The sequence below is a fragment of the Chelonia mydas genome, chromosome 13 (genome assembly GCF_015237465.2).
Source record: "Chelonia mydas isolate rCheMyd1 chromosome 13, rCheMyd1.pri.v2, whole genome shotgun sequence".
In the NCBI taxonomy this organism is placed as follows: domain Eukaryota; kingdom Metazoa; phylum Chordata; order Testudines; family Cheloniidae; genus Chelonia; species Chelonia mydas.
In genome coordinates, this window is record NC_051253.2 from 10,832,999 (window position 1) to 10,853,486 (window position 20,488).

At 41.9% G+C, this 20,488-nt stretch overlaps 2 protein-coding genes across 2 annotated transcripts; one reads left to right on the plus strand and one right to left on the minus strand.

Annotated features, from left to right (window-relative positions):
- Positions 1–4,105: 4,105 nt before the first annotated feature.
- Positions 4,106–6,480, plus strand: ATP5F1E (ATP synthase F1 subunit epsilon). The gene is made up of 3 exons (XM_007059786.3): positions 4,106–4,265; positions 4,891–5,017; positions 6,321–6,480. Exons 1-2 carry the CDS (start codon positions 4,234–4,236, stop codon positions 5,012–5,014), a joined length of 156 nt encoding a protein of 51 aa, XP_007059848.1. The 5' UTR covers positions 4,106–4,233; the 3' UTR covers positions 5,015–5,017; positions 6,321–6,480.
- Positions 6,481–10,064: 3,584 nt separating this feature from the next.
- On the minus strand, positions 10,065–19,372 carry TUBB1 (tubulin beta 1 class VI). Its single transcript, XM_007059784.4, has 4 exons — positions 17,799–19,372; positions 15,198–15,306; positions 14,582–14,692; positions 10,065–12,938 (listed from the first exon to the last, which is right to left on the minus strand). Exons 1-4 carry the CDS (start codon positions 17,853–17,855, stop codon positions 11,854–11,856), a joined length of 1,362 nt encoding a protein of 453 aa, XP_007059846.1. The 5' UTR covers positions 17,856–19,372; the 3' UTR covers positions 10,065–11,853.
- Positions 19,373–20,488: the final 1,116 nt, after the last annotated feature.

Here is a 20,488-nt window from a genome sequence, read left to right on the forward strand (position 1 = left end):
AAACAGTTTGTACAGATCTGTAGTGGTGCCTTGTTTATGGCTGCAGAAAAGTTATTCATCTATATTATAGAGTTTTTGTAAAGCTCTGCTTTTATGTTCATACACTAAGCCTCATTCTGTCTCAGCCTGCTACCTCTCTCAGAGCCCTGCCTCTTTTTAGAAACTCATATTGATTTTTCATCTTCCTACCAAAGATCAACGGATGACAAAAGGGCTAAATGGTCAAATAATTGTACTCAGTTTGCATGTCTGCAAAACTTGAGCGAAGTGTGCGCAGTTCAAGGTAGGTACTATGTCACACTGATCTATAGTGAGAGGAAAGACATGGATAAAAGTGGAAGGCAGGATGAAAAAAAGAAAGACCAAAGAGGAAGAGAGAGAGACAGAGCTAGAAAGACAGGCACGAGATGGAGTTGGGAAGACAGAGAAAAGTAGAGTAACATTTAGTGGGATAAATTTACGTAGGGCTTCTAATATCCTAATAAATTATCTTGGTGGTTTGGGCAACACATGAGGCATCAAATGACCTTGCTTGGAGCTATGGTATTTATCAAATGAAATCACCAGGTGTAATAAGTCAAAGCAACCCTAGTTTAAAAATAACCCTTCCGTCTCTCCGACCAATACTAAAATAACTTGGATTTAACAAATAGAACAGTTAGCTGTGCATCACCTAATTTGTTGGCACAGTGGAGGTGAGCGTATTCCAATGCTGCTTTCTGTCCTGCTTTTTTTTGTTTTGTTTTGTTTCGTCACTGATGCTACCTGTGCTTTCAGACTGTTGATTCAGTTTGTTGGGTTTGATATTGACTGACTGACTCTCTCTCTCTGGCTGTTGTGCCCAAAGTGTTGTGTGTGCAGTAGAAATAATTTGTATTTCTGTAGTAATAGGTTACTTTTTACATGCTGGAAAACTATTCCAACATGCCATGTATGCCTCATAAGTAAGAGAGCAAAAATGACTTGTAGAAAACCAAGCAAGAAAATAAACACATCAAAGAAGATTATCTGCTTTTATAATAATTTTTGTGAAATTATAGGAGAAATTGTGAGATGTTTTTATTTTATAAAAGCTTTTAAAAATTAAGTTTGACTTCAACTGCTGCAATTGATGTCAAGCTGTTGAGTAGCCTCTTAAAAATCAGCAAATTAGTGGCTTAGGTGAAATGAGCTGGTCAAGTTCAGTTCTGTATAGATAAGTGTCCAACTTAAAACACACACAATAATCACCAGTAGCACTAATTGGAACCCTTGCTAGCAATCTCTATGGAAAGGTCAAGTAGGGAATGTGAACCCCTCCTTCCAGACTTATAGGGTTTTCAGGCACACTGGTGTGGCAAAATGGATGCGTTTTCACTTGTACTGCCTTTGCTGTACATGCTGTGTAACAGTCTGTATCTGTGCATGAATAGATGTCTCCAGGACTGAGTCTCACATCTTTCATCAGTGCTATCCACCAAGCTCAGGTTTGGATTCTGGGGAAGCTATGTTGTCATTCTTATCATGTATGAATTTTTTATTATCATGGTTTTTAGACCAAGTGGAAGCTCTAGTGCATTGAGAAATGTCCTCTTCTTTGCCATCTAGAGACTTCTGTGTGTGAGACAGACACACTAATAAGTTGATATGTTTATTGGAGGGATTTGCCAAGTGCAGTGTCCTGCTTCTCTCTGATGGAATGAAATAGGCTTTGCTTCCATGATGACCCATTCAAATACTGCTTTTCTGGCAACAGCTCTGAAAGGATGATAGAGAGGCTGGTTTTCAGATCATGTCCAGTTTAAATCAATCTCCATAGCACCTTCTCTGCCCCTTCCCAGGACCCCTGCACCGGGAGCAGGCCAACATGCATATGTCATCTCGGAAGGCAACCGCAGTAAATCTGCTTGAGGCTTCACTTCATAGTGGAGCCACTTCACACTTGAGAAGTTTCCTTTAAAGGCATTCTAAGGAGCAGTCTCTACTGAGGAAATTTTTGCAGTGTAGCTTCTATGGAGACAGACTGCAGCATAGCCCAGAATAGCCATGGAAGAATAGTGAATCTGCATGAATGGCACAGGTCTTCAGGGATTCCCTGACACTTATGTTGATCCAAAGGGATCCATAATTTTTTGTTTTGTTTTTGGGGTGGGAGACTCACATGCACATACCTTAGTGGAAGAATTCCATGGGTCTGATCCAAAGCCCATTGATTTACATGAGCTTTGGCTCAGGCTCCATAAGGGAAGCTCAGGATTCATCCTCAAATTTCTGACCTTCAATTTGCAGGAGGGCGTGCTTGCATCCATCTTTTTTTAAATTATGGTTGTTATATATGTAAAGTAATCCACTGTTTTCAGGCCACTGTAGAAAATGATTAAATTAGGGTTTGAGGTTAGTGGTATATATTTTCCCTCCTTTCCATGTCTATGTTTAGGCAAATGATGGGTATAGTTTTCAGGAGTATACAAATATTAAAAAGACAGCTTTCTTTTGTTATATATAAAGGAGGACCCTTTTAAAGCCTCACTTTCCCAAGGATGAGGTCTGTGAGTGGGAGAATTTTAGGGTCTGCAAACACCTTTGCTAACAATTTTCAGCTCTTCAGATATGATTATCTGGGTGTGGGTTATGTGCATTTTATAAAAGCATATCTCAGATGTTTGCTTCAGCTATATTTTAGTCAGTTGTAACCTAAAACCCTACTGAAAGGTGTTATATAAATGTAAGATGCCATTATGTGATGATGAATAAGACCATCCACTGTTCTCCAGCCTTGTAGAAAATAATTAAGGTTTCCTTTCTGTTTTATTTTGTCCTAACTTTTGGTGATTTTCAAGCAAGTTATTGGCAGTGGTTTTAGAAATGAAAAACCAAGGCCCTGATCCTGAAACTGGTTCCCTTGAGACAGACCTCTGAACTCATGTAGCACCCCATTAGTGTTTGAAACATTATGCAGGTCAGCAAAAAGAAAAGGAGTACTTGTGGCACCTTAGAGACTAACATATTTATCTGAGCATAAGCTTTCGTGAGCTACAGCTTATGCTCAAATAAACTTGTTAGTCTCTAAGGTGCTACACGTACTCCTTTTCTTTTTGCAGATACAGACTAACAGAGCTGCTACTCTGAAACCTATGCAGGTCAGAGGTCTGCCAGCCCAGAGACAGTTGTCAGGACTGGGGCTGTGGTGTCTAGGGTTAACAATACCCCCAGATCGTTGAACATTAGAAAACATTTTCATAAAAATATATTCTTCAGTGAACAGTCAACTTGAAATCTAGTCAATTTCAAGAGAGTTCTGGATACCACACCTACCCTTACATCCCCTTCCCCAATTTTAGTGTGGTTTTTTCCCCCTCTCCCTCTGGTTGCTGAGTTAAAGACCCACACAAAGCAACAGGGGGAAAAGGCCCTGATCCTATAAACTGTTCCCTGCAGGTGGACCTCCTTTGGCTTTATGAAACCCTGAATCGGGTCCTAATTGGCCATTGATCAGGGAAGAGTGGCACTGACTGCCCCCAAGGCATTCTTGAATGCACCAAGAAACAGAAAGGGACGGATGTTTTCCCCTAATCTCGTTCAGTGACAGAGATCTTGGGTGTCACCTGGGGCAGCAGTAGGTGAGGCAGATTTCAGACAGAAGTGTGGGGTTTTAGGTTAACGATGCCCATGCGGGGGTTATCGTGTTCGCACAACCTAGCCAGGGCTGTGGAGGTGGCGCTCCGCCCTGGACTGAGCGGGGCTTGGGGCAGGCCCACCCGGGGCTAGCGCTGGGGGCAAACCCCGGGCTGCTTTAGCAGCCCTGCGCTGACTGGCTCAGCCTCGGTGAGATTTCGCCTGCAGGGGCTCGGGGCGCGACACGGACCCGCGGTGGCTGGGCGGTGCCGCAGGTGCTATGCCGGGGATTTCTTGCCGCCGCAGCCGCACACGCAGGCCCGTCAGGGGCCGCTGGTTGGCCACGAGCGCCCTCCTGCCAGCACCGCTTTGCGGCCAAACCCGGCAGCAAACGGGGCGGTGCCAGGTCACGCCGCACTCTGATTGGCGGCCCAGGGGAATCGTGTTGTGATTGGTGGGAAGAGCTAGTTGGCCGCGATTGGCCGAGTTCCTTGAGGCGATGTAAACTTTGATTGGTGAAATGGGACGGCTTCTGATTAGTTACCGGCGAGTTCCTCAGCCTTTCCTGTTCCGGTGCGCGCTGACCTTGGTGCTTGGGGGTCTCGGTTGCTTGCGCCCTGAGACCCCGGAACCGCAGCCATGGTGGCGTACTGGAGACAGGCCGGGCTCAGGTACCGGCTGCTCGCGGCCAGCCCGCGCCTGCCTTATACCCCCGTCTCCTGCGGGTGCGGGGGAAGCGCTGAGGCCTGGCTCGGAGGCGCCTCAGACGCTAGTGGGGCAGCGGCTCCTCAGTGTCCCCGAGCGGAGGGGTGCCCCGTGGCTGCCTGGGGTCCAGGCGCGGCGGGGAGGAGGCCCCTGGAGAGCCGAGGTTGGGAGCCCCACCTGGCCGCTGCCGAGCTAGGGAGCGGTGCCGGGTGTTGCCCTGGAACAAATTCTGTAGTGAGGGAGCTGAGAGCCATTGAAGGAAACCGCAAACCCTGTATGCGATGGAAACAATTTCGAGCCAGGAAGTGCTGCCACACCCCTAGCTTCAGCCCCCTTGGCCTCGTGGGGCCAACGGCGAGAGCCTGTTTCCTCCCCCCCCGTGTGATCACACCCACTGACCGGCGAGGTTCTGGCTCCTCACCAGGCAGAGGAGGGGGCCTCGCCAGGAAGGGCCCGCAACAGAGGGAACTGCCTAAAAACGTGGCAGTACAGTTGTTGGCAGCACCTTCGGCTGCTGTTAGAGTCCCTGGAGCTGATTATGTTAATTCTTGGGCCCCACCTGATTTTCATTCTTTTGTTTCCTCTTTTCAGCTACATCCGCTATTCCCAGATCTGTGCCAAGGCTGTCAGAGCAGCAATGAAACCACAATACAAAGCTGAGGCAGAAAAAGCTGCTGTGGCCACTATAAAAATAGTGAAACCTAAAAAGGAGTAAGATGTAAGTAAATAGTATGGGAAGGGTTTTTTGGATCCCTTATTATAGGTTCCTAACTTCTTCTCAAGGTGAGTGATATTGAGGAATCCTCTCATATTACCTTTCAGGTTAACAACAATCTAAAACCTGCAAGTAGCTTGTACACTGTGCAGAAAGTGTAGCCCAGATCTTAGTGCATAAGACTGGTTGCATAGGCTGTTGAGTAGCATGTTGGAGCTGTGTGCAGATTTCTTGGACTACCAGTTGGTTCAGGGATAGGAGGAAACTATTTAATCTCAGCTCAGTAAAATGAGATCCTCTCAGCCCTCAAACAAGAGTTTAGGTTGTGGGGACTTTGAGCTCTATTTGTGTCTGGTTGGGTCAAACTATTACAGGCGGCTTAAAAGGTTTTAGCTTGAATAGCTGTTTTGGGGGGGGGGGTTCCCCTCTTGTGTGTGTGTTTTTTTGTTTTTTTTTTTTAAAGAGTTTCTCCACTTAATTTGAACAAGACCAAGCAATTGATTTGGAATCTAAACTCTGCCCCGCCCTACCCCCCACCCAACCTAGCAAACAGAGCCAAAGTTCATTCCTAAATAACCATCTGGGGAAGAGTTAACAGGCAACTTAATCTCCCCTACATTGTTTTTCTGTTGAGCAAATGTTTTATGCTTGTGAAAGGTGGATACTACTTGTCCTTTCACTTGTAAGGGTATGTACATTGCAAGCAATTAAAGATGCGTTTTTCCAGCTATCTATGGACTGGAATGACTATTGATGAGAAATCTAGTGTGTGTGTGTCTGGTTTAGCCTGGCTAGTCAAAACAGGCCAAAGAATACATGAAGTCATGTGACTAGAACTGCAGTCTGAGATATCTATCTTTCTCAGTAAAGGTGCCATGTTTTCCTTCAGCATCATGGGCAAAACTTCCATTGTATTTATGTTGATAGTAACCATGTGTGCATAGTGTCACTATTCAAGAAGTTGGAGCAATGTTATCTAAAAATTTGCAGATAAATGTAAAAACTGAAATACAAACAACTGAACTAGGATCATCCGTTACAAAGGTTGACAAAGTAAATAACTTCAGTCTTAGTGTATTGTCCTCTGAACACAAAGGGCTAGATTTACAAATTGGGCACTTACTTGGGAGATGGGAGCTCCTAGTTTTGAATCCCCAAATTGGAGCAGGGATTGAACAGTTGAGTGCCCTAACCACTCAGTGTCGTATTCATGAGTGGGTCTCTTTATGTTGACGCTGTTCCATGTTGAATAAATCATTGTTCATTGAGCTAGTGAGATTTATTATGTTCTTTAAATCTCTCATAGGATTGGCCCTGTGATGAACTGTATGGACAAACTATCAAGTGAAGAAGAGGTTATGGGTCTGCAGATGTGCAATGTAGTCTCTCCATGTTAGCTATAAAATCTGTCTGCATGTGTAAATCAACATGCTAATAAACTGAACTTTTTGTTCACCATGACCATAGAAGCTATTGTGGTTTCTCTTTGAAAGCATGAGTTACTATCTTTGGAAGGGGCATTTACTTTTACTTTTGTGTGTGAGACAAATTATTAGACTTCTTCTTAAAGGAAATTTTAGTGGCTTTTATATTGGAAATTCATGCTCCATCTACTCTAGATGGCTTAATTACTGCAAAACGAATAAAAGGGTGAATTTGAGGAGTTTAATAAAAGCTGAGAGGGGAAGAGGGTTGTTTTTGTTTTGGTTTTTTTTAAGTTAGACTACTCAACTACTTACCTTCAGTGACTAATGAACATCTTGGAGAAAAGTATTCAATCTTTACAAAAAGGTATCTATCTCCTTTGAGGAGCTCACAATAAACATGTTCTGTGATACCCCTTCACTCCCAACAAGTCTACTACCAAAACCCAAGGATACCAGAGTTGACATTCCTGGTATTTTGAAAGTAAAAAAAACCAGGGAGGAAAATAAAGGCACAAATCCAGGTTCTTCTCAGATTATCTTTAGGACTTGATGTTCCCAATTCACTGCAAGCATTAAACAAACTTCTACATTCAAGAAATGGTAAATTTTTGGACACATTAATAGTTCTAAAATGTGTGATATCTAAAGACCAAATTTCCCTCTGAAGGTTATAATTTTCTTCAGCTTAACTCCTGTTACAGTCTTCTATTGACAAGTGTCATAGCTGTGTATGGAAAGAAATGGAAACCATTCCGTTAGCATACTTTAGTTTCCTCTGAAGGGATTTCATATGTTGAACATTACTTTCATTCCTTGGTCTGAAAGGAGCTCTCCTGTTTTTCTGGATTGTACTAAAGGGTGTTCATAAGTAACAGCAATAGCATTATTGTTTCTGAGTTTGGAACCAGCAGGGTGTCCTCTTTCCCAGAATGCCTACACAGGGAAAGGGGCCTTTTCTCTGCAAACTCCCAAGGAAGCCCCTTTCGCTGCAAAGATATCTACTTCCCAGGTTGCTCAGCAAGTGAGGTCAGGATTGAGGTTATGTATGTGCACAAAATGTGTGTGGCCCTAAGAACTATTCCTTGCGGGAAAAGTCTGTTTAAAAACCTCGGCAAGGAAGCAGAAAATTCTAGAAATGTTTAAAAAGAAAAAATTCCAGGCATGCTATTGAAGACACAAGAATTTTACCAAATTGCAATTATTTTTAAAAAGCAGTCAATGTGGAAACAATTCAAGCTCATAGACTTGAATGAGGATGAGTTTGGGGTGTAGGAGGGTGCTCTGGGCTGGGACTGAGGGGTTTGGAGGGCAGGAGGGTTATGGGGCTGTGGTGCAGGAAGGGGTGTAGGTTCCAGCTGGGGGTGAGGGCTTGGGTGGGGCTCGGGATGAGAGGTTTGGTGTGCAGGAGGGTGCTCCAGGCTGGGATTGAGGGGCTTGGAGAGCGGGAGGGGGATCAGGGCTGGGGCAGGGGGTTGGGGCATGGAGAGAGGCGCAGGATCCGAGCAGCGCTTACCTCAAGTGGCTCCCAGAAGCAGTGGCATATCCCTTCTCTGGCTCTGGTGCGGCCAGGTGGCTCTGCACGCTGCCCCATCCGCTGGCGCTGGCACTGCCCCTTCAGCTCCCATTGGAGCATGTAGGAGCTGGAGCGGGTCAATGCCGCGGCTTCCAGGAGCCATGTGGTGTGGCCCCCGACCCTGCACCCCAGCTGGAGCACCAGAGCAGGGCCAAGCTGTGTGGGGCGGCCCTCATCCTGTGGCTGGAGTGGGGCTGAGCTGTGTGATCTGACCTCCGACCCAGCACCTTGGCCAGAGCGGGGCCAAGCTGTGTGGTCCAGCCACCGACCCAGTGCCCTGGCTGGAGCGGGGCCGAGCCGCGTGGTGCAGACCGTAGTTTGCCCAGCCCTGTTCTAAGACACTTTGCTTGCTTTTTAAAATCTCACTTTTTTTTTTTCTCTTGAAATTTATGCAACAATCACAGTTAAACTCTACTCAGACACTTGAAAATTATGGGTGCCTTGTACATGGTATTTTTTGCCACACTTGCTGAATCTTTCTTCTGGCTTGCTATATTTTATGGGGCAGTTAGAAAGACACTATGGGGAGGAGGTTTCCATGGTGGTTGAGTGGCCCTACCATCGATCAGCTAACCTTTTCATTGTAGCTACAGGAAACAGTAAGAACCCACAATGTTCCAGTAGAAGGTGACAAAACATGAATTTGACTAATAAAGTGTATCTCATGTTTTTTTGTTACTGAAATCACAACTCTGACAACCCCAGTACTAAGTACAGTGCCTGAGGTTTTTTTGTACCATTCCGTTACTACCCCTTCCCCCAGTGTCTAGTTGTCTAGTCTCTAAAGGTACAAATGTTCTATATAAATTTAATAACATCTGATGCTCTGGTCCTATCTTTAATACTTGAACATTTGTCAGCACTCACACATCATTGTGTGGGCAGAATAACAGGAAGGTGGGGTATACACCACAACCAATTCTATGGGTCATTTCTTGTAAGTTGACAAGTTTCACCGACAGTAATGACAGTCATAAAAGGATAGGATACTCAAATGTGTTCACCAAAAATAGAGCAGTATGGGAGTAAAGGGGAAATAGCAAACTGCAAAGGGGTGTCTCAGCGAGAATGTGGCTCTCCCAACAGAGGTGGACTGTATGGCCCACAACTTTGCTAACCTATCCTAATTCAGATGAAGTAGATACACGCCATCTAAGATTCTGACTTCGTTCAGCTATTCCTGTTCGCATATAATGATAGGAAAATGGAAATAGCATATGCAGAATTGTCACTAAGTAGAACAGCTAGTTTTCATTAAAAGACAGCATCTTTAAAAATAATTCAGTGTCATTGAGGCTTTCATACTCCTAACTTGTTACTTATCTCTTTGCTACAGGAGTCCTTTCAAAGTTAATCATTCAGCAACAGAATGTGTGAGCTATGTAACATTGTCCAAGTTTAGGTGTACAGAATAGCTGGGTCACTGGGGTGTGTTCACTTGTATGACCAGACTAATGCAACTGAAGCGTCAAGCATTTTGTTCTGGACAGTACACAAATCTTGAACAAGGTTTTTAATGTTCTTGGTTCCTTGTATTTGAATTTTTTACAGAAGGAAAAAGTTACCTTAAAGGCATGTATAAACTTCAGAGTGCTACTTGGCTTGTAATACAGTTATCTAGACAAAGTTCAAGTTCCATTTCTCAAAACAGAAGGCCAAAGAGTAGAGCTCTAGATGTGACAGAGCAGGTCATTGCGCAAATGAACTACTGCAGGAGAACCTGTTCCTTGGAGACTTTCAGTCTAACCTAAGCTGTGGCTCAGAAGAGTAATGGTACAGATTCGGTTTCTGACTTGGGAGTGAGTATGAGTGAAAAGCTTAGTGCTCAGAGAGAGACACTTTGGCTGGGATTTTCCAAACAGCCTAAAACTTTTTCTAGATTAGGATGTAAAGTTGTGATGTTTGCTAATATGTGCTAGCTAACGTGTTTGAAAAGCCCTGTGTAGACAAAGCACAATGTAGTGAACAAACTGGATGAAAGTTGCAGTTCTTCCCAAGCCACTGGGACTTGTGCTGCTAAATCAAGCTCATTTGAAAATGTCACCTTTTGTTTAATGACCCTTTTCTGACAGAGGGAATGCTGTGGACCATGTTGTCTGCATTTGAAGCAAGAGACTCTTATAAACAGGTCAGACTTGGCTCTTCCACAGATAACTGGCTCGATTGTCTTATTTCCCAGATAAGTAGTAACCAAGTTTTGTGGTTTGGGCTGAGAAAAATAAATGTCTTTTATCCATTCATGATGGGGCTTACCCTACTCTTAGCATCGCAGTGGGGACTGAGTAATCTACATACATAGTCGTAACCCATTTGCACAGCAAGACTTAGTTAAGTCACCTTGCCATTCACCTCTCATTGCAAGAGAATGTAGTCAGTTCGTTGGTACAGACCATAAAAAGACAGATGAAATCACATTTTTAAAATACTTTCAGAACATACACAACTGAACTATGATTCTGTAGTTGATTCTAATAGCCACTGGCTGTAAGATTTTAAAGTGTTCATGTGTTAAGTGGAATTGCATATTAATGGGACTTGCATTCATCTTTTAAGGTTCTACCCTAGAAAAGTTAATTATTTCATCTCCAAGCAAGTGGCAAAGTTAGAGCTTGAAAGGATGGGAAAGAAATGACCTAACAATTTTTGTCTTTTCTTTTTATTTAAATAATGCATAACTTAAAAAAGCTCAAATTTGTCTGGAACATAAACATTTTTTTATGAGATTTAACTTTTAATGAAGCACATTTGATAGACAAGGAAAAATATTTTCAAAAAAGTCTTGTAAAGTTCTTAGAAATTATTTGAGTAAACTGTTAAATATTCGTTTAAAGTGGAGGAATGATTCAGGAAACATCAAAACACCACAGTAATAGTTGCTATATTATAAATAGCATTGAATGGATAACACCGCCACAACGGCTAGCAACAGGATCTGTCTTTGAGTGAGATGCACTGTTGTTTTTAACTTTCCTAAATTTTGTAAACTGAATTGTGACATTGGGGTTACATCTCAAACTAGCTGCAAACCATTCTATTTAGTTCACTGTATGAAACAATAAGAGGAAAAGTTATAAATACACTTTTTAAAGGGAGAGGGAAGGCACCAAAAGAAACTTCTAGATAAAGTTCACAAAACTATGAGCTAATATAAAGCACTCTAAATATGTAATTGAAGATGAAATATAAAAACATTGTGAATACAAAAAATCTTCCATAATATAAAACAAAAAGAAAGTGATGTTATTGGTTAATACTCTTTCAGTCTGTTAAGAAATGTTTTAGAAGGTACCTTAAAACTTTTTTCTACACTCCTTAACAAACACTGATTCAGCTTGCTGATTGGTGTGCAGAACAAAATAGGTACTTACTGTTATAACCTGGTGGATAAATACACATGTATGCTTCTAAAATTCCCAAATGTAAAACCTAAATCTGCATTTGCCTGAGAATAAATAAACGTTATGACAGTTTAGAGCATATTACACCAACACTCATTGTCATGACTTTTGTCACACACAACACGCTGTTACATTCAGAATCTGACTATACCATTCTAAAAGCTAGTGAATTGTGAAGATGGCTGACATAGCACAACTTGCTCTCGTGGTTGTTATTTTTGTGGGGTTTGCTGTACCAGACATTGTTTATGAGGAAAAGGCACCATGGGTGTTAATTTCAGCGTCACAATACTTTATACTCATATATACAGTGGATAAGCTTTGATTTAATATAGAGAAAAGTAGATACTTTTAAGAGTTCTCCCTTCAGATAGGTAGGTGAGTATTACTTTTTAATAGAGGATGTACATTCAGTAAGTGTTCTTGAATAGTGTTCTGATATTAAAAATCTTTTTCAAGTGTTTCTTGTTCTTGGTTAACTTCCACTTCTACCTCTTTATATTCATCTACATCTCCTGAGGCATCCTGATACTGTTGGTACTCAGACACCAAGTCATTGGTATTGCCTTCTGCTTCAGAAAACTCCATCTCATCCATACCTTCACCAGTATACCAGTGGAGAAATGCTTTCCGTCTGAACATAGCTGAGAACTGTTCAGAAACTCTAATGAAGAGCTCTTGGATGGCTGTGTTGTTGCCTATAAAGGTGGCTGCCATCTTCAGCCCTCGTGGTGGTATGTCACACACTGCCACTTTCACATTGTTAGGGATCCACTCCACAAAGTAGGCACTATCTTTGGTCTGGATAGCCAGCAACTGTTCATCCACTTCTCTGGTAGACATCTGGCCTCTGAAGATGCATGCCACAGTCAAATAGCGTCCATGACGAGGGTCACAGGCTGCCATCATGTTCCGTGCATCAAACATTTGTTGGGTAAGCTCTGGGACCGAGAGGGCTCTGTATTGCTGACTGCCTCGAGCTGTCAGTGGAGCAAAGCCAGGCATAAAGAAGTGCAGGCGAGGGAAAGGCACCATGTTGACAGCCAGCTTCCTCAGATCTGCATTGAGTTGACCAGGAAAACGGACTGAGGTGGTGACACCACTCATGGTCAGGGACACCAGATGGTTGAGGTCACCATAGGTGGGGCTGCGGAGCTTTAGGGTTCTAAAGCATATGTCGTACAGAGCTTCATTGTCAATACAAAAGGTGTCATCTGTGTTCTCTATCAGCTGGTGGATAGACAGTATGGCATTATATGGCTCTACAACTGTGTCTGATACTTTGGGTGAAGGCACTACGCTGAAAGTATTAATAATCCTATCAGGGTATTCTTCTCTGATTTTGTTGATAAGGAGTGTGCCCATACCAGATCCTGTGCCTCCTCCAAGTGAATGGATGAGCTGAAACCCCTGCAGGCAATCACAGCTCTCACACTCATTCCTGACCACATCCATTACACTGTCAATCAGCTCAGCTCCTTCTGTGTAATGGCCTTTAGCCCAGTTGTTGCCAGCACCTGAATTACCTGTGAATATAATTACAGAAAACCAGCCACAAAGTTACCAGGCCAAATGTAAAAAGTCATTAATAAGAATGCTGCCAAATACTGACAGATGTAGAAAGGCCATAGGACAAATGACATAGTGGACAGACATCATAACTGCCCACAAATACAAAAAAAGATGTTCTAAAGAGGCCAGTGTCTAATCATTCCCATTGACTAAGGAGTAATGTGCATTCACTGAATCTGGGAAAACTTGGGTTGGACAAACTCCAGATATGCAATTGCACACCTCTCTTCCACATTCAGTTCAGGAAAGAGTCAACAAACTGATATGTTTCCTCCAAAATTGTTCTGAAGAAATGGAATTTCCTTATTTTGCTATTTATCTTCTTTTGAATTTTAACACAGTTCTGGTGTTAGTTGCTAAATTTCTAAATTCATACAAAATTGCTACCATTTTCAATAGTAACACAATTCTTTATTACGTGCTGCTTACACACTCAAAGTTTCCAATAGCACTAGCACAAGTTGCTGCATTTCAAATACAGACAAAAAACAAATGGGAATTTATTAAACTTTTTCAGATACAAAATATCTATGGCTCATCCCTTTTGTGAACCCAGAACCGTTCCAGGGTAAAACTCCTGTATCTTGATTTTAAATAACCCTCTAAACCTCTCCTTAATCATAATACCCTAACTATTTCTGCGACTAAAAACATTCAGAATGTTACTTATTCCCCAGAATGTTATATTTTCACTATGGCTTTATTGGCATACTTTCCAATTTAAAAAAAATGGTTTTCTCTTCCACATTGCTGTGAGAAAAGGACCCTACACACAACAGAGGAAATATGGACACTGACTATATACAAAGGGTTTTCAAATGCAAAAAGTAAACTGAGAAAAACAGAAATTTTTATCTGCTTATCTCTTCCAATCTTTGTAATTTTAGGTGTTAATTGCAACATTTTGCACACTATTTTCTAATTATTTGACTTCTTGACATTAAAAAGACAAATTCTGCCAAGATTTTGAAAAACTTGTTTTGAATAGGATGCGTTGCTTAGCTTAGCAGCTGGGATTTTAAAGACCCACTGGCATCTGTATATGTTTCTAAAACTTAGGTTTTGTATAAACCGTTTTACAAAATCTGAAGGTACAATAAAAATGATTTCTTGAAATATTTTGTTTTAAATTCCTGTGCAAAGTGTTCTGGGTTGTTGGGTTTTGTTTTTGTTTTTTTGCATTTTAACATTCCCAGGCATTTTGGGGGACCCAGTCATTGCAATATTGCATTAGCTGACAAAGGGTGAAAAGTGAAATTGACTAGTCTGTTTTAATTGAATTAAATGCATACAGAATTAACAGTGAAGAGTGAATCAGATTTCAAAAATTCAGTTTTAACAATTTAAGTTCTTATTACTATCCCAGACATACACTTAAACAAAATTGTCCATAACTGTCTCCCTCTAACACTATTGTAGCAATTCTGTGTTAAGGGTGAATACTGTTTTGATTTATGTAGGGATGCTTTTAAAAACAAGCAAACAAACAATACCTATATATTTTAGGGAGACCCTGTGTTTGGGATTCTGGGTCTGTCAACCTTCGCAGTATCCCCATAATGTCCTATTTATCTGATTAACAACATATTGCACATACCATGAATAAAATTGTCAGGTCGAAAGAGTGGGCCTATTTTGCTGGATCGTACACTGTCCATGGTTCCAGGTTCCAAGTCCACCAAGATAGAACGGGGCACAAACTTCTTGGCTTTGCAAAAGGGAAGTAAGAATACGTTGACAAGTAGCCAGGCAAAATCTTACCCCCATCACATCACATCTCCCCAGTTTAGACATTTCAGTCAGCACATTCTACAAAAATTCTACATTCTACAACAAAGTGCAATCCATGCTATTGAAGTGATAGTCCCTTTAATAATTACAGAAGATCAACTAATGTCACAACCTGGAAAAACCCTCATTGGTCAATCAACATTGGGCCCACTCCTCTAATGCTTAGAGGGAAAACTTTTGTTGATTTCAGTGGGAGCTTTGATTTATAAGAACAAGTTAGGACTACACGACAGGGAGAGAAGATACAGGGTGGTATTTTTCTAAAGCACCAAAGTGACTTAGGAGAACGATTCCAATTGGCAATGGGACTTGTGCTCCTAAAACACTGACTTTGAAAATCCCACCCACCCACAGTGTTTTTTATTTTAACCCTCCCGTGTTGAATCTGCTCAGCCAACCCATTAAAGACCCTGAGCGCTTACAATGAGCTTCGTTGAAGTACACATTAATTCTCTCAAGCTGCAGTGGCGAATCACCGTGGTAGTTCCCAGTGACATCAATTCCATGTTCATCACTTATCACTTCCCAGAACTGAAAAGGAAACAGGCCTAAGTACAATCAAGTAAGTGCGTCTTCAGTCCCAGCATTTACCTATAAACACTGCAACAAGGGGGAAAACATCTTACCTAATACAAGCAGCCTCGTATGAAATGCATCAGAGGCATTAATAGCAAAATCATAAGCGCCACACACAAAAAGTCAACAGATATGTGTTTACAGTTCTAGGCATCAACTGCGCAAGTTGGCTAAAGAAGGTCATTATAGTCAATGGCAAGACTCCCATTGATTTTTGAGGGAAGTAGCACCAGGCCCAGCCTATATGATCATATACAGTAAGGGTCAGCCTGTGGCTTTTGAGGATTGGCCAGAACTGAAGTGAGTGCGAAGGAATTCTAACTGAGTCAGACAAGTTTACACATTACAACCAGAACTCGGTCACCCTTTCTATGGGTGTAGCTTGCATACCTCTCAATACCAAACCGATGGGACCAGTTAGCTACATAAGTGATCATTGCCACATGCAGTTGCACACACAGTCCAAGTAACTGTGCATGGGCATTAGGTCTGCAGTTGTGTTTGGGTTTCTCTGAAGATAATAGAATAAGGAGTCTGGCATAGAAATTGTCAGATTCTGGGATGCAGATGCAGAAAATACATTCAAGAGTTCAAGCTTGAATTTACATTCTGAGCCATTTCACTTTTCCTAATGAATCATATTTAATTTTAGTAGTGCAGGTTTAGTGATACACATTTGACAGTGTTTGGATCTGGAGTTTGCTTCTGGCCCATAACTATTCAAAATAAACATGGCTTTCTTTTAAGAGGCAGACTTGAAGGCAACACGCTCAGAGCATACAGGAACAGATCATCAAAAAACAAAATTAGCAAAACTCCAATCTAGACCTCCCTGCATACATCCAGCCCTGGAGTCTCTTATCTAAGCAGCTCACTACAGCAGTGTTAATGCAGTCACACCCTCTGTCATGAGCAGACTAGTTTAATTTTAAAAGTCTCTTGCCTTTAGCACATAACTTCATTTTAAATTTATAAATATAACAAATCTAGATGATGGCCCTTGTATTGTGTTTTGCACCAACATTACTAGAGACCAGCAATTTGCAGAGCAGAGTTTCTGAGTATGTGTGGATGTGTAAGAGAGAGAGTAAAGTGTATACACCTTTAAAAAGCCACATTGACTTTTTCATTCAGAAAATATTTCCTCTCGGACTAGTCCTGCATTTCCCAGGGAAAGAAGTCAGTGGGCACTGTGGATGGGTGAGAAATCCAGGCCCAGTCTTTCTGTTTTATCCATCTGCTAAAAAGCTAATTTTTCTGAATTGTCACACGTCATTTTGATAGACTCCTACTAAAGCGAAAAACTCCTGCAAAAGTCATGCAGCACAAACAGTATTTCTCCCATAGCCTGTGAACACAATATATAACCATTTCCATCACAGCCTATGATATAGGTTTACGCTTAAATAATATTTCTTTCTTCACATACAAACAAAATAAGTTACAGTCACAAGCAATGGCAGGAACCCTAACCCTAAGTGCTGACAACATCACTTAAAGCCCTGGGGCAGTAAAACTTCAGGATATACTACAACCTCTTCATTAATATCATCCCCATCTAGATTGCTGCAAAGAGGTGTTCCCTGTCTGTTCTGTCTACTTTTTATGCCATCTAGCACTGCTGCATGTGCGTTAATGCTTGTATTTAATTAGCAGGGTACTTACTGTATAGCATTTTATGTGCAGTATATGACACTCAAAGGTCATTGAAAAATTAGCCATCTTATACCCTACAACGCGCTTTAACAGCAATCTCTGTGAAGCTATTTCCAGGGTATGTATCTCTATGTATATATAGCTCTCAAAAATCGTTGAATCAGTTTATCTAAGGATTTTTTTTAATTGCTTTTGGTCTGAACTCTGGTCCTTGATGCAGTTGTTTTAGAGTTATGTGAATATAAATATACATTTATTTGTCTTTTGTAAGGGGAGTTTTAGACTGGAACCTTAACTCTGCTGTCTGTCAACCTGGGAAAATTCTACTCACTCATTTATCAAAGTCAAGTAATTTTTTTTAAGGTCAAGTAAAACACCTTTTAAAATAAATTATTATGATCAGCAACATATGGAGTGTGGGGGTAGTACATTATTTGTCTAGACAAATACATTTGCATGAGAACTTTTCAAGACTGGTATAAATAAGTTACCCACACACATTCCAATGTTTTTTGGCAGGACTGAGTTCCCTTAAATGCTGATAATCTTTACCTAACCAGATCATCACGTAACTATTGCAGATGTTTTATGCTCAGCCCTTGCACTTGCCCAATGAAGAAGCTTGTACCTATTACATTAAAACCTACACCTTCACTTCTCATGCTTCTCAAGCTGCCTATGAACAGAATTCCATGATACCCCACATCAGGCCGTATTTAATCACTCCTGTACTGCCCATATGGTCCCAAATCATTTGCCACTAATGATGGTTACTGAAAAACAATTCTCACCTTAGCTCCAACTTGGTTTCCACATTGGCCAATCTGAAGATGCACAATTTCACGCATTTTATGTAGATTGGAAAGTTCAGCCTACAGCCTATTCCAGTTCCTCTAGGCTCAGCCTCTGGCAGAAACCCTCTCTCTCCTGCAGTATCAGCTACAGCCACACTGGACTCATTTCAAAAAGGGCCTTTTTTATACGCCGTCACTCAAACAAGCTTCAGGGGAGTATCCAACTCCACACATTATGCTCATCTTCCTATTAACAAAGCCTGCGTACATATAGGCAAAACTCCCAGTCACTGGGCTTTCTTCCTGTGTATGGAATGTACGATCAGACTTACGTTGCAGAGTAAGTGGAGAGGAAGAATTTGCTTCTCCCTCAACTAATGTTAATTCTGTGCGGCATGAGGAATGTGTCTGTTCAGACACAGAGGCACTAAAAGTGTCTATATTCCATATTGAAGGAGTGCGGCTCTCTTATCTTAAGACTGCTTTAGACACAGAGGCAAACAAACTGAAGCCAAATCCTCATCTGTTTCTGAAATAAAGGTGTGATTGTTAAATGCCACATCCTCTCATCAATCTTCAAGCAAAACTCCCATGGATTTCAATGAGAGCTCCATGCATGGATTGATAGTGGGCTATTGCCCATAACTCACTAAAATATAGTCTCATCGCTACAATACAAAGCTCCAAATACTGAGCAGCAGTGAGGATGAAATCTAAACATCTGCCAACACCAGTGCTATTTACATCCCTAAAATGATGGTCTGAATAGAAGTAGTATCCATGACTTTATAGCAATATTCTGTTTAAGAGAAAGGGCTTGAGTCCAAAAGAATCAGCTGCTTTCTCCAGACATTACACATAGTCCCCATAAAAACCCTTGCTAACTTAGAGATATGTGTGTTTCCTCACCACAATTAAGTTAAGGCAACATTCACACCCAGTAGTGACCTTCAAGCATTAGGCCACTACTCTCACAACTCAGCCATATCAATATCTTCTGACATTTTTCAATTCAACAACTTTATCAGCCTCAGGGCACAACACAAAGAACTGAAAATCACTTGGTAATGCATACCCTTAACTCTGACCTTAATAATTTAATTAAATTATCTTAAAAATTACAGTTTTAGCCTCTTCACCTACTATACCCCAGGCAGGGAAACAACCAAAATCAATTACATACTCAACCTCTCTCTATTTTGCCTTCATTTCTTTTGCCTGCACCTCTCTCTCTCTCTCCCGCATCTCTGCAACTATTTTATATTTTAACGTTGTAACTGGTATTCACCCTATGAAGCACTTTGGGTTACATGCTGAGGCAAAGCATGGGGGTGTTTTGTTTTAATGCTATACATTGGCTTACTAAAATCCATGTTACACTGCCATGAAGTACTGAACATTTGTACAAGGCTGCTGTGAAATCCTCCTTATAACACAGGGACATTACTGCCTCCCACGAGGAATTTGGCTAGGAAGAAAGACTAGTACGTCCCATGGAATCTGCGATCAAAATAGAGGGGTAAAAGCCTGGCCCCATTGCAGTTACTGATAAAAAAGAGTGTTCCCACGGAACACTGGAAATGCTTCATTGCATCAAAGAAGTAACATAACGCCAACCAGTCCTATGACATAGGCATGTCCCCTGCAGATAGACACAGATCTGGTATCTCAGAGCACCAGATGTCCAAGCCAGGACACTTTTGGGAGTTTAAGATGGCTTCATTTTACATTAGGCACGTAGTACAGTTCAGTGACATGCTCCTTTCAGTGTCCAACTAGGAAGAAGAATTACAAAGATGATTCCTTTAAATGTTTATTTTGAATAAACACATAAGACCAGCCCAGTGGAAGAACGTGGCTCATTGAATGAAGTTCTAGTAATTCGTTTTATCACATTATGGCGCACTATAAATAAAAAAAGACAATCTAGAGGCCTCCTGCCACACCACCCAAAAGGAATATCTTCCTAATCCAGACTTCCCCACCACCATGTAGTGTCAATCTTGCTAGCTATTAAAGAAAGAGCCAATGTAAATAAGCCACAGAGAAAAAAATGCTCCCAGGACTACTGTTTGCAGGGAATACAGCACAACGTGTATGTGTAAGCACCAGGATAATGACCCTGTTGCACCTAGACCAACCTATCAACCTTTCACATGGCTGAGCATCATAATTCACCCAGTAATTAATAACGATAGCAATAAGAGGTAGAATGAGATCACTTCATGTTTTCTTTAGAATGGGATAAGTGCATCATCTTTCAGATGCAGAAGAGATTCTAACCATTCTGTTTTAACAGACAAGGAAGTTGTATCTAGATCAGGGATGGCCACCCTGAACCTGAGAAGGAGCCAGAATTTACCGATGTATATTGCCAAAGAGCCACAGTAATACGTCAGCAGCGCCCCATCAGCTCCCTCCTGCCCCAGCAGCCCTGCCAGTCAGCACCTGCCACAATCAGCTGTTTCTCACGTGCAGGTGGCTCGGTGTGGGAGGGGGAAAGGGGGAAGCAGTGAGCGCATGACAGTCTCGGGGGAAGGGGCATGGGCCTTGGAGGGATGGGGGGAGTAGGGGCAGGGCTTGGGGAAGAGCAGAGAGCAGGGGGTTGATTAGTGAGCACCCCCTGGCACACTGGAACTTAATATCTGTAGCTCCAGCCGCAGAGTCGGCGCCTATGCAAGGAACAG

Coding starts and splice junctions, on each gene's coding strand:
- ATP5F1E (XM_007059786.3), top strand. CDS start 4,234: ATGGTGGCGTACTGGAGACAGGCCGGGCTCAG. Junction 4,266..4,890: donor TGGAGACAGGCCGGGCTCAG/GTACCGGCTGCT, acceptor TCCTCTTTTCAG/CTACATCCGCTATTCCCAGA.
- TUBB1 (XM_007059784.4), bottom strand. CDS start 17,855: ATGCGTGAAATTGTGCATCTTCAGATTGGCCAATGTGGAAACCAAGTT. Junction 15,307..17,798: donor GAAACCAAGTTGGAGCTAAG/GTGAGAATTGTT, acceptor TTTCCTTTTCAG/TTCTGGGAAGTGATAAGTGA. Junction 12,939..14,581: donor ACCTGACAATTTTATTCATG/GTATGTGCAATA, acceptor TTATATTCACAG/GTAATTCAGGTGCTGGCAAC.